The sequence below is a fragment of the Gracilinanus agilis genome, chromosome 6, assembly GCF_016433145.1.
Source record: "Gracilinanus agilis isolate LMUSP501 chromosome 6, AgileGrace, whole genome shotgun sequence".
Classification (NCBI taxonomy): domain Eukaryota; kingdom Metazoa; phylum Chordata; class Mammalia; order Didelphimorphia; family Didelphidae; genus Gracilinanus; species Gracilinanus agilis.
The window spans coordinates 214,793,211-214,806,318 of NC_058135.1; the positions used below are offsets into that span (position 1 = coordinate 214,793,211).

At 39.8% G+C, this 13,108-nt stretch overlaps 1 protein-coding gene across 1 annotated transcript in view; it reads left to right on the forward strand.

The window, feature by feature from the left end:
* The window catches only part of SORCS2 (sortilin related VPS10 domain containing receptor 2), a 1,347,356-nt gene that overhangs the window by 461,133 nt on the left and 873,115 nt on the right, over positions 1-13,108 (forward strand). Inside the window, exon 2 of the mRNA XM_044681767.1 lies at positions 376-443. Coding sequence (XP_044537702.1) covers positions 376-443 — 68 coding nt within the window. The remainder of the gene's footprint in view (positions 1-375; positions 444-13,108) is intronic.

The following is a 13,108-nucleotide window of genomic DNA, read 5'->3' on the forward strand; positions in this document are numbered from 1 at the left end:
CTTCTCTTCACCATTAGAATGTGAGCAGGGAGCACTTTTTTGTCTTTCTTGGTATCATCAGTGCTTAGCACATAGTAAATGTTTTATACGTGTTTGTTAATTGACTCAATGATTGATAAAAACATGCAAGACTGTGAGAACTTGTTTTTCATCAGCATTAAGTTTTGGGAACCCAGAGTCACTTTTAGATCCAAAGAGGCATGGAAGACCTCCTGAGTACAGCATCTCCCTCTAAGAATGACATAAGAAAAAGCAAAGAGTTTAACCACAGAGTTTGACTTGTAATGAAAATGCAACATAAGATAACAAATGGTATTTATCTCTGAGGTTGGAAGTAGTCACTGATTTCTTTTGTTTCTTTCTCCTCCTCCATAGGTAATTTTAATTCTGACCAAGTATTACCATGCTGACATGGGAAAGGTGCTGGAGAGTTCTCTGTGGAGGTAAGGGCTGTCAGAGCCACCATCTTATTTAAAAAAAAAACAAAAAAACAACAACAAAACCCAACAACCAACTCTACAAGGGGATTATGGCATCCCCACATTGACTCCTTTATCCAGGTAACCATCATCAGAGATTTAACTACAGGCTGAGTACCAGATGTTGGCCAGCTTGGCTAGATCACAAGCAATTGTCTTTCTTTGGGGTTGTTATTGGGCAAAAAAGACATTGAAAGAGGATTAAGCATTTCTGCAGTGGAAATAAAAAGCATCGGAGAATAGAAAACCTTTCAGAAACCATTTTAGCAGAAGCAGAGGGGTGTCATTTTAAAATCGGGTCAATGCACAATTTCCTGCTGTTATATTCTCAAATTCAGATGTAGCCACCAGAATCTACAATAGGTACCTATTATTTTCATTGCTTAGGAGTGAGTTTTTCTCCTCCCCCCTCCCCCATTCCTTTTCTTCTGGCTTAGCTCAGTATAAATAAGTAATCCAATGATCCAGAGCATCTTTATGAACTTGAGATTTGAATTCGGTCCAGCCTTGTTCAAATCTTTTTAGCCTTTTGATTTTTTGAGAATTGATAGATGAGAAGGGAAAAAATGACTCACAGAATTATTTTCTATTAGCTCAATGACTGTTCCCCAGAACATACCTGAGCATGTCATTGGGAGTGAAATAGATGCTTTCATGGTACTTGGCAATAGACATTGAACCTGTTCTTTTATCTCATGATTGGCTACAGGGTTAATGAATTTGTCTGGTGAGTAGGAGGGGCTACACAACAAATATTTGTTTAAGAAGTGCCTACTGCCAGCAAGGCACTGTGCTAGGGAATGAATACAACGTATGCAAACAATCCCTATTCACAAAGAGTTTACACTCTAATGAAGAACAGAATGACTATATACAGTATCTAAGTATATGCTGAATAAGTATGAAAAGAAAAAAAATGAGTCATTAAATGAAAACTGCTTTGGGAGGAAGGGCTAGAGAAAACCCAAGGATGAGGAAAGGCTCCTCATAAAATGTGGTCTTTGAAATGTGACCCTCCAATTGAAAGGAAGAAGGAGATTGTAGCAGGTAAAAACGGGGAGGGGTAGTGTATTCCAGGCATGTAGTTAGGTCTGGGCAAAGACAGGAAGTGTAGCAATGGAGGATCATGTGTAATGAACAGAGAGAAGGCCAGTTTGGGCATGGGAATAATATTTAGTTAGGCTGGTTGACACTAAATTTTAAAGAGATTAAAAAGCTAATATAGGGCATCTAAGAGGCTCAGTGGATTGAAAGCCAGTCCTAAAGATGGGAGATCCTGAATTCAAATTTGACCTCCAATATTTCTTAGCTGTGTAACCCAATCACTTAACCCCATTTCCTAGTGCTTATTGCTCTTCTGCCTTAGAACCAATACACTGTATTGACTCTGAACAGAAGGTAAGAGTTTTTAAAAAAAAACAAACCTCAAATGTTTATATTTTAAACCTTGAGGGAATAAAAAGATCCTGGAGTTGATGGAGTTAGGGAGAGTGACAGGGTCAGACCTGTGTCTAAGGAAAATAGAAATTACTTTGGCAACAATGTGAAGGATGGACTGGAAGGGTGAGTAACTCAAAGCATGGAGATTATCATGAGGCTATTGTAATCTAGGCAATAGGTGATGAAGACATGAACTAAGATAGTGACTGTATGAAATCTGTTAGATTTAAGAAGGCAGAAATGGCAGGATTTGGCATCTGACTGGACATAAGGGGAGATGGTTATCGTTTGCCCTTCATTTTCAAAGCCCAAAGATATTGACATTACAGTATGCTGAATTCAGCTTTGATTGATCAATCAGTCCAATAGGAATTTGGAAGACCCTACCACATATCTGACATAAATACATAAATGGTCCATTAGGATTATATCAAGGTTATAAAACTGAGATACAGGAAGAATAGTGATACCTTTGGGGAAAGATAATATGTTTAGTTCTGGACATTTGAATTTCATTCCCTCCCACCTCAGGACATAGAGTTTGAAAAAATCCAATAAGTATTTGGACATATGAAAATGACTCTCAGGAGGAGATATTGGAGATATGTGTGTATGTGTAGAATGTATAGCTGTGACTTGTTTGGATGGAGATGAGAGTTCAATCCAGAGAAGTTTATGAGATTACCAGAGAGGATTGGACTGTGAGTTGGAGTCCCACACAGGTCAGTAAGCCTTTCCAAAAGAAAAATTCCATTCTCTAGTCATAGGATGACATCCCAAACACCAAGGGAGCCAGTCTGAGGATGCTCATTCTTTGTCAGGAGAAGAGCTGAGTCAATAGGCTGTGGAGAGGCTTACCCAACCATGACCATTTCTAGGAAAACAAGACAAATGCTAACATAATAGGATAAGGGAGGAGTGTCAGGATAAGGAGCATTTCTTTTATGTAGATTAAGCACAAGCATCTCTGCATAGGTTTTTTGTTTGTGTTAAGTGCCTACAATGGAATGGAAGTGTTAAGATGTCTTTTTCTCAGAACATGCCTTATTCCTTGCATTCCACATGATTCATTGCCAGGCTTCTTTAAGGCTCTCCTTAACTCCTAAAATGAGCATCATTTGTTTTCACAGAATAAGAAAGTGAATTTAGGAGATTTCTCTCATGTTCTATAAACTTCTGATTTCCACAGGTTTTTCTGTTGTCTATTTCTCAGGGCAATTAACACAGGATAGAGAGGATCCTTCTCCAAAGCTAGCCACCTCATGTCAAATCAAGCCAAAATTAGCACTGGCAGTGGAGTGGTTTGAGATTAAAACAAATTAGCCAGAATTAGCTCCAGTCACATCTTAAGTATCAGAGAGACCTCATCGCACTTCATTTGAAGGCAGTGCCTTTTTCCTTTGCTCTAACACTCTAGAAACATTCCAGATAGAGAAGAGATGATGCTGAGAACAGATCTATACTAGGTAAAGATCTTCTCACAGCTTTCATTGTTTTAGCTTAATCCCTCTCTTCACTAAAAAGCCAGGGGAGCATTTTACATCTGACATTGTCCTTGAGCTCCCCAGGAAGATACAGTGGAGGGATTTTCTAAGGTTTTGCCCACAGAGTGAAGAAATTCCTCCCTTTCCCTGGACCAGTAAGTCTTTCCACAGAACTTGCTTAATTCCAAAGATGCTTCTAAATTCATAGGCTGATAGTTTAGAGACCATCGCTGAGTTAGTTCCCACTGTACAAACTGAGCAAAAAAGAGGATAATCCCTATTTTCATGGAAACAGGATTTCTTCAGTAACTCCTTAGGCTTGATTTCCATATTGCAATCATTCATCAAATAGAAAATTTATTAGGAGGAAAGTAATTGCTTTAGCATTGCATTAAAATTTTCTAGTATGTCTAGGAACACCTTCATTAGGAATATTTAGGAATCTGATCCTCCTTCCATCGCTCTCCAAGTGTCATATCTTATTGCCACGCAAGACAAAACAACTGAATATTATTGTTCATAATTGTCTTGTTCCTTTGGCAGGCCTTGGGAATGGCATTGTGGTAAAACCCGGCATCTTTTATGGCACTAGCCAAGGAGTAGGGGTGCAGCATGGTCACATGATTCAACACAGGTCAATGTGGTCCGAATGCAGGCCACTGGAGAAGGCTGCCTATGGGCAGAGGTCCATTGCCTTTTTAATTACAGTCTGAGAACACAGTTGGAGGGAGAAGCCACATCTGTAGCCTGGGAGCACATAATTAGCAATCAGGACGCAGAGGGATCCAGAGGAGCAGGTAGAATTTGCTGCCAAAGGGAGGGTTAGCAAAACCCAGATGCTAAACAGATAAAGTAAAAGGATCTGTACTTGGGAGAAAGGTGTGTTCTTGTCAAGCTCTAAGAGCTAAGAGCCTCATGGCTTTTTAAGCCAAGGGCTGCTGATTATCCTCTTTTCCTTCTGAATGAGTTGTACCCCTGGTTAAAACTTCATCCTTCATTGTTCCTGTAGTGTGTATCTTTATGCTAAAACAAGGATGTGGGTAGGATTAAAAAATCCCATCTTTGTCAATTGACAGTGCCCTAGGTATGGAGTCTGTGATATTGTTGGGGCTCTGTGGAATCCATGTTTACTGGGAGTATCTATATTCAGATCACATTAAAGGATTCTGAGGAGTCTTCCCCTCAGAAGTGAGCTCAGAATTTCCGGGATATTTTGGAAGGAAAAAATTTGCAGTTCCAATGTGAAACTTTCATTTGGTCTTCTGAAATATCAAAGTAAATCTCAGTGGTTGTTTTTACAATGCAATAACAGTATAATGCAGCAAACAAATGCCTACTATCTACAAAGCACTGCAGTAACTACTGGGGGAAATAAAGAATTGAGAGGAGGCACAGTTCTCAAGGAATTTACTCTCTGGTAAGAGAACAAGATACAAAACAATAACTATAAGGTTTAATATTATATAAAAAAGTTACAAAGTAAGGTATCATGTTAGGTATGGAAGGGTTATTACCCATGGCAGAGACCAGGAATGGCTTCCTGGAAGAAGTAGCCTTTGAGTTTCATTTTAAAGATTTTATATATTTTTTTCTTTTACTTTTTTTTGTGCCCATTTCGTTTTTTAACAATAGAATATAAGCACTTTAAGATACTTCTTTCCTTCCTTCTTTCATTCCTCTCTTCCTTCCATATGAGTTACAAAATAAATGTTTATTGAAAGTATGAGTGACTATGGAGGACTTTTTTTTCTTGTTGCATTTCCCTGCTTTATTAGCACCCATTTTTGTTAACTATTCTTTAATTGAAAATTTTTAATTAATTAATTAATTTAGAATATTTTTCTATGGTTACATGATTCTTGTTCTTTCCCTCCCTCCAACCTCTCCCCTCCCCACCAGTAGCTGACGTGCAATTCCAGTGGGTTTTACATGTTCAAGACCTATTTCCAAATTATTGATATTTGCACTAGGGTCATCATTTAGAGCAGTGATTCCCAAAGTGGGCACCACCGCCCCCTGGTGGGTGCTGCAGTGATCCAGGTGGGTGGTGATGGCCACATATTTTTTTTTGTATTATATTCTATTCTGAGTTCAATAAATAGTTTCATAATTTCTAGGGGGCACTAAGTAACATTTTTTTCTGGAAAGGGGTCAGTAGGCCAAAAAAGTTTGGGAACCATTGGTTTATAGTCTACATCCCCAATCATATCCCCATCAACCCATGTGTTCAAGCAGTAGTTTTTCTTCTGTGTTTCTACTCCCACAGTTCTTTCTCTGAATATCCCTCAAAATTGTCCTGGATCATTGCATTGCTGTTAGTACAGAAGTTCATTACATTCAATTTCACCACAGTGTATTCATCTCTGTGTATAATGTTCTCCTGGTTCTCCTCCTTTCACTCTGCATCACTTCCTGGAGGTCTTTCCAGTTCACATGGAATTCCTATAGCGATCTTTGAACATCAGGTAGAAGAGTTTACATTAAAGAAGGAGTCATTGACTTTTAGGGTTACATAGGGAGATTCTTCTTGTAGCGTAGGACAGGAATTTACCTTTCAGTGGCTTATCATAAACAAGTAAAAGCAGCACAGCTCCAGTTAGAAAGATGGCAGTCTTCATGTGGGCACGTGTATGTTCCATTAGCATGTTTTCAGGCAAGGCAAGAGGGTCTCGTTCATGCCACTCTAGGACACCAACCTCAAATCCTGCTATTGTAGGTTAACTGCTACAACACGAAAGAGGGACAAATGTTAGCTTTAGCTACAGTTATTAAAAATGTACTAAGTATTCCTGGAATCCTATCTGCAAACTCAACAAATACATTTTTAATAACAGGTATGACATTTGCATAACAAATCTATCCTTCCAAAGCTCAACCGAATCTCTTTTTAATTGGATCTTGTTTAATGGTCTCCCGATATCATCCTGTTCCATTCTGCCAGATCCGATTCTTATGCCCTGTCACATCCTTGATGTTTCCTCCTCACATAGATGTCACTTTGAAGTTGGTGGGAGTGACTCAAGGTGCAGAAGGGAACAAAAGAAAAATCACTCCCACTGTGAAGTTCCAAGATTTAGCATCATTTATTTAAGGCACACAAAGCCACCTCTGAACCCTACCTACTTTCATTGCCCTCTTTGCTTTCCCTCCATGGGTTAGTCTGAAAATTCAAAGTCTGCATTTTCCAAGTGGGAAAGACCTAGAAGTAAAGGCCTCGGTCACCCAAGCACAATCCAACGCTTAGAGCACATTCTCTAGGCAGGCAAAATTCTGCCTGAGGAGAGAATTGGGAGCATAAATTAATTCTGACCTTCGCTTGGGTAAATTGTACTCTCTGTCTGTGCCCGCCATTCTGAGGTCACTAGGGACTCGTCTCATGGACCAAGATTTTGCACAACTGTCAGCTAGAGAGAATATTGAAATGGAAATTCCAGCACCCCAGAAGTTTCTGTGCTTGTGTGACATGACCCAGAGGATGAAGGCTTCCCCCAGTCCAGGGATGGATTCTAATGAGAAAGAAACATATTTTCTTTAATTACAGCCATATTTTCCCCCGGTGGGTCTCTTTCTCTGCAGGGAAAGGGAGGCCTCTTGGAGGCTGGTGAAGGCTGCAGGTTCCTGTTAGTCTTCAGAATTAGCCAGTGGAAAAACGATTGCCTTTTCCATGGGATCAGCATTGGGGATTTAGAAAAGAAAACACCTCTCTTCAGTGTGAATAAACTGTGGAGTCTGGGCAGCCCTTAATTGGAGAGCCTTTAACACTCCAGGCTTAGTTCTAGCACAACACCAGGTGGGAGCATTCTCTGAACACAGAGAATAAAAATAATCTATGCTAAAGGGATGTAGGCAGAGGCACTGGAGAGTCTTGGAAGAAGAAAAGTGTGAGATCTTAGTTACTCTCATTTCCTTATTATGAGTCCCTACGTGCTTCCCAGGGGATCTGGACTAAAGGGCTCATTTAATTGGATAACCATAAGGTGCAAAGCTTGGCAAAAACTGGCTGATGTGGGAGCCAGCCCTCATGCCTTGACACTATAAGCAATTTTGGATTCATGCACATACCTACATAGAGTCTATATGGGTCTATATATTTATGAAGGTGTCTACATACATATACTTATAAAACATGTGTATACATACAGGATATATTTTATACACACAGATATGCATATAACATGCATGAGTGCACCCAGCGGGTAGACGCATACACGCATATATGTATATTTACTCATATATGCATATACATGTATAAATGTGCATTTGTATATTACATATAAACATATTTATTGTGGAATTTTAGAGATTTGAAGTTATTAGAGTTTGTTATCTATTCTTCCCTCATGATAACAATATTATCCCATTTAATTCTGATAAAAAACCTGTAAGGGAGTTGTTATTTTTTTATTACTATTCCCATTTTACAGATGAGAAAGCTGAGGCAGAGAAAGTTTAAATAACTTTTCCCAGGATCACACAGCTAGCAAATATCTGAGATCAGAAGATGCAGATCTTCCCGACTTGAAGTCCAACATTATCCTCTCTGACACTTAAGTTCTTTTTTTAATTGAAAATTGTTATTTAATTAATTGGTTTAGAATATTTTTCCATGGTTCCATGATTCATCTTCTTTCCCTCCTCTCCCTCCCTCTCCCCTTTAGCCAACAAGTAATACCAATGGGTTTTACATAACTGACACTTAACTTCTTTAAGGACTTAAAGTGAGGACTGTGTCTTATTTGTACATTGTATTTTTTCACAGGGCTTGGCACATAATTGGTGTTCTTATTTAATTTTTCTGGAAAAAAAGTCTCTGGAAAGGCTTAGAAATCATAGAGATGAAAAATCCCCAACCTCCCACACTGAAATGAAGGTATTCTGGGAAAGAATCTGGTCTAGGAAGAAGAGTTGGCTCTCTTTTGGTTGCATAGTGATTACCATTGGTCAGTCTGTGTACTTGCTAAAAAATCACTTTGGTTATGTTTTAACTATAATGGGTATAAAAGTACTATAGTATGAATGAATAATACTCTTCTTTCTACCAGAAAAAAAAGGTCTAATTGAATTGCCAAGAAGTTGAGGTTGAAAATATTTCCAGTCAATATTTGTTAAGAGCTCTTCTGATTTTTCACACCCATCTAATTCCTTTATTCGGTAAACCGATGGAGGAGTATAAATTCTAGAACTTTTTTGCAAAGCTCACATTATACAAAAAAAATTTTAAACAAACATGATACAGATTTGTGTTGACTTTTGAGAAGCCACATCGTGTGGTAGATTGAGAGGTAGAGGCTGAATCAGGAAGCCCTGCATTCAGGTGTCCCTCTGATTTATGCTGACTACATGGCTCTGGATAAGTTTCTTAACCTCCCTAAAAGTACAGCTGCCACCACTTGGTAGATGAAGTTATTAGAGCTTGGTGTTCCGTGTACTGATGAAATCTCAAGTCCAATCCCCATTCCCTGTCCTCTCGTCAACATCTCACTGGCAAGTGATGCAGATATGCTAGTTTGGTGTCCAGGTGGGTTCTTGCAAGGAGCTTCTTTCAATGTGGAGTGAATAGAAAACTGGGATACTAAAGAGAAGGAACCTGGAAAACTTGACCTTAAGGAGCAGAGAGAAACAAAACCCAGATAGATTAGAGCAAGATAAATGAAATGAAGCATTGAGGTAAGAAAAGCCAAGGTGTGGACGGTTTGAGTGATGGAAGAAAAGGGATGAGACAGGGGTCAAAGCCAATTCACCAAAATGTTTATTCAGTATCAGTAAGGATACAAGGAGAAGCCAGGAGAACAAAGAGCCTGGTCAAAGTAGCAGGTAAGGAAGAAGCAGCTATCTTTCCATTACTTCTTTGATGGATGTCTAGGTCATGCCATCTCTCTCTAGGTACTTGTATGAATTGAGATGATCAGACTTCAGAAGGAAGAGCAGCTTGGTATGGTGGAAATAATACTTGATTTGGAATCTTTGAACTGAATTTGAATCTCGGTTCTGTTTCTTATGTGCCCTGGGAGAAATGTTTTGACCACCCTGGTCTTCAGATTCATCCTTTGCAAAATGAGGGTGCCGGTATGGGTAATTGCTCATGTTTCTTCTAACACTCTTACCTCTCATTTAACTCTTGCATTTCAGTGCAATTAGAAAAGCATTCAGGAAGCACCTACTAGGTGCCAGGCACTGATCTGGGGGCTGGGAATATAAATTGCAAATGGCAACTGCTCCGACCTCAAGGTGCTTCTTGTCTCTTGAGGGGAACAGTATCCCTAGAGCCTTGGAACCAGACATTTCTCCGATACAGGTGGTTATATTTTTGCCTCTGTACAGACTATTATTTTTTTGCTCTGAATATAGTTTTTGGTTATTGTTGTTGTTGCTGCTCTGACTATGGTTTTAGGGAAAGTGCCTGTTTATTCTCTGAGGTATTGTTACTAATCACAAGTCTGTGCACTTAATATGCTGCTTCATAGTCAGAGACCACGTCTCAGTGTTGTTAGCTCTGCTTCATGGAGAGACATCCTGGAGCAACAGAAAGATTCTTGAGTCAGCAGAAGGGAGAAGAAGAGGGCTGGGGCCTGGGGCTAACATGTTGACCAAGGGGAGTGCTTGTCAAGGAAGAGGGATTTCCCTCATGACAGACAAGAGACAATGAGAGGAAAGCATCGTATGGGACGGAGCTGTGTGCCTTTACAGAAACACGAGGCAAAAGGTAGTGACCTGGGTAGTATGAGAGGCAGACCGACGCTCCCCCTATTCATGGAGACATATTGAGAGGCAGATGCCAGGACGCAGGTGCTGTGGCTGGCTGGATACCAGGGGGCAGCTGTCCCTAATTAATCCCCAGCTTTCACCATTAGGAATAGGGCCATTTAATGTAGCAGCAGAGCCTGGCCTGATGCTGGTGATCATTAGACTGGTCCACTTAGAGCTGAGGGATCCAGAGGTTACAGCAGCATCATAGATTAAGGCTTAGTAAATTGGGCCAGGCTGTGGACATAGGAGATTGCATACACCAGGGATGTGGATGGCCACGTTGTTCTTTAGCCCTAAGTATAGCGATAGGTCCCTGGGAAGATTTCCTTGCAATAGGGTACAACACTCTGAGGCTCATAGAATGCATTTTATGCACTGGGGAGACAAGTGGGCAGCAAAAGTCTTTTTTTCTCATCTTTCTAGGTGACAACAGAGAGGTCTCTAGTCAGGATTGCTGGTGTTTAGTTCCCCAACCCCCATTCCATCCAACGCATGAACATTCTCCTTCAGGAATGAAACCTGGAGGTGAGCTCAGCTGTGTGCCATGATTCTGATAAGCAGTGAGATCAAATCTGATCTTACAGCTGTCATCAATTACCACTTTGCTCTATTCTGTCTATGCTGTGTGGGCTATTAGAGCAACCAAGCCGCAATGCTGTCTGAGACAAAAACCTGTGAGCGACTCCACAATGCCAATACCAACGAAGGAGGCAAACGTCTTGCAGCTGTCCAGCCTCCCACTCTCTCACATCCTTCCTGGCACTTGGTCCTGTCAGGCCACGTACCACCAGAATCCCTGACTTGACATTCAGAATAGTATCAATCTCTGCCTTCCCTTCTCCCCAGCAATTTGTCAGCTTCCAGGTATACTTCATGATATCTTCCTTCCATCAAGTGATTGATTGTAAGAAAATTTCCCCCACCGGATACTGTGCCACACTCAAAACTGTGGAGAGGGGCATCAAGATGGCTCAGTGAATAGAGAACCAGGCATAAAGATGGGAAGTCCTAAGTTTGTATATGGACTCAGACACTTCCTAGCTGTGTGACCCTGGGTAAGTCACTTAACCCCAGTTGCCTAGCCCTTACTTCTCCTCTGCCTTAGAACCAATACTTAGTATTGATTTTAAGGAATAAAGAAGGTAAGAGTTTTAAAATAAATAATAAAAATTAAAACCATGGAGGAAACTTTCTCAAACAATGACAACATATGTGACTTTCTCATGCAGCACAGAAGTATTCTAGACTTCCATCCCCTAGTATGTGAAATGTCCAGCAGGTTGCGTGGAGATACTGAAGTCATTCATTGTATCTCAAGTTATCACCTTGAAGTCTGACTTTTATCTTGCCACTGGACTTCCAAGGACTCTGGAAGAAAGTATAAGGCTGATGACTTGCATAACTCTGCCCCACTTAAATCCAGTATATACTTAAGTCAAAAAACATTATCCATACCATTTTATTATTTGTTATTTTACTATTTAACCATTCTATTATTTTACTATTTTTAGTTTCAATAACTTAAAATAAATGAAAAAAATTAGACACATTTCCAACCCATATGTTCAAAACAGACTATTTGTGCCTGCCTGCTCTGGTAGAGCCTTCTGAGCTCTAACTGCTCTGTTCAGCCACAACCAAACACAAACCAAGGTATTGACCCCAATACCTTGATGTCATTTTGGTACTCTTCAAAGGACCACGAGGACAAATTAACATGCTTTGGAAGAAGGCTAGATGAGATTTCCCTGCTTTCACCACAGAAGGCAGTTCTGATCCTAGGAAGCTAATTGTGCCACAAATTACTAATTATTGGAAGATGTCGGTTCTAATCCTCGGTTTGCCACTTATTGCCCTGCAATTTTGGACAAGTTAATTGCTGTCTTTGAAAAATGTGACTGACCCACTGTAAAAAGCAACAGTATTACTTGAGTCAGCTAAATTAGATGCTTGTTCAAAGATCTCTTCTAGTGCTGGTACTCTATGTTCTGTGTTGTCCATTCTTCTTCTGACTCTGTGATCTAGTAGACAACCAAAGCTGGAATCTTGAATGAGAGAAAACATAGATATCTTACAGATCAATCTATAGATAGTTGGATTTGAGAAATGTTTCTCAACTAAATATTAAATGTTTTAAAGGTATGGTAATGATTGTTTTGCTGCTTTTATGAAAGCTGCTTAAGGACACCAAAGCTGTCTACAGTGGGGTACTTGAGCTTTGAATACCTTTTTTTTTTTTTGCCAATTTTAGTTGAAAAAAAGAAATCTTCATTCTTTTATCCTATGTTGAGTCCTAGCAGACAAAGACCTCAATTCTTTTTGAAGTATTGACCACCTCATCCCTACTTTGTTTCTAGCACAGACAAAAGGAACAAAAGGACAAAAGAGGGGAATCAAAGAAAGTGATCTGAGGACTGCCTTGGGGAAGCTTGTTCTCTCCAAGAATAATCACTGTGTTGGGAAGCTGGAAGCAACCATGGCTTTTGGCAAGATATAAACACTGGCTTCATTCAGTAAACATTGTGCTTACCCCTCTGCTGCTTAGGCTCTAAGTGCTGAACACAGAAGCTTGCGGAGCGGAATGCCTTTTTCCTCCTGGCCAAAAGGATGAGAATTCTTTCTAATAGAGACCAACTGACCTCTGAGTCCATTTCTGACTCTAAATCTATGAGCTTATATTTTATTAGCCTTAATGTAGGTTCATTATGACATCACTAATTGAATAATGAATGACCTAATGAACATAATGAAATCAATAAAATATGCACCCCAGAAGGGAACTTTGTTGGCAATGCTCATCAGAGGATGAATCCAGTGTTTTAAGGCAAAAAACAAAGGGAAAAAAGTGAGAATGACAGTGTAATAAGCATTTTAATTTGTAGAGGGATTAATGGAAAATGTGGAAATTTTATTTCACTTGAAATGTTATTCCATGAAATACATACTTTGTATTAGCCT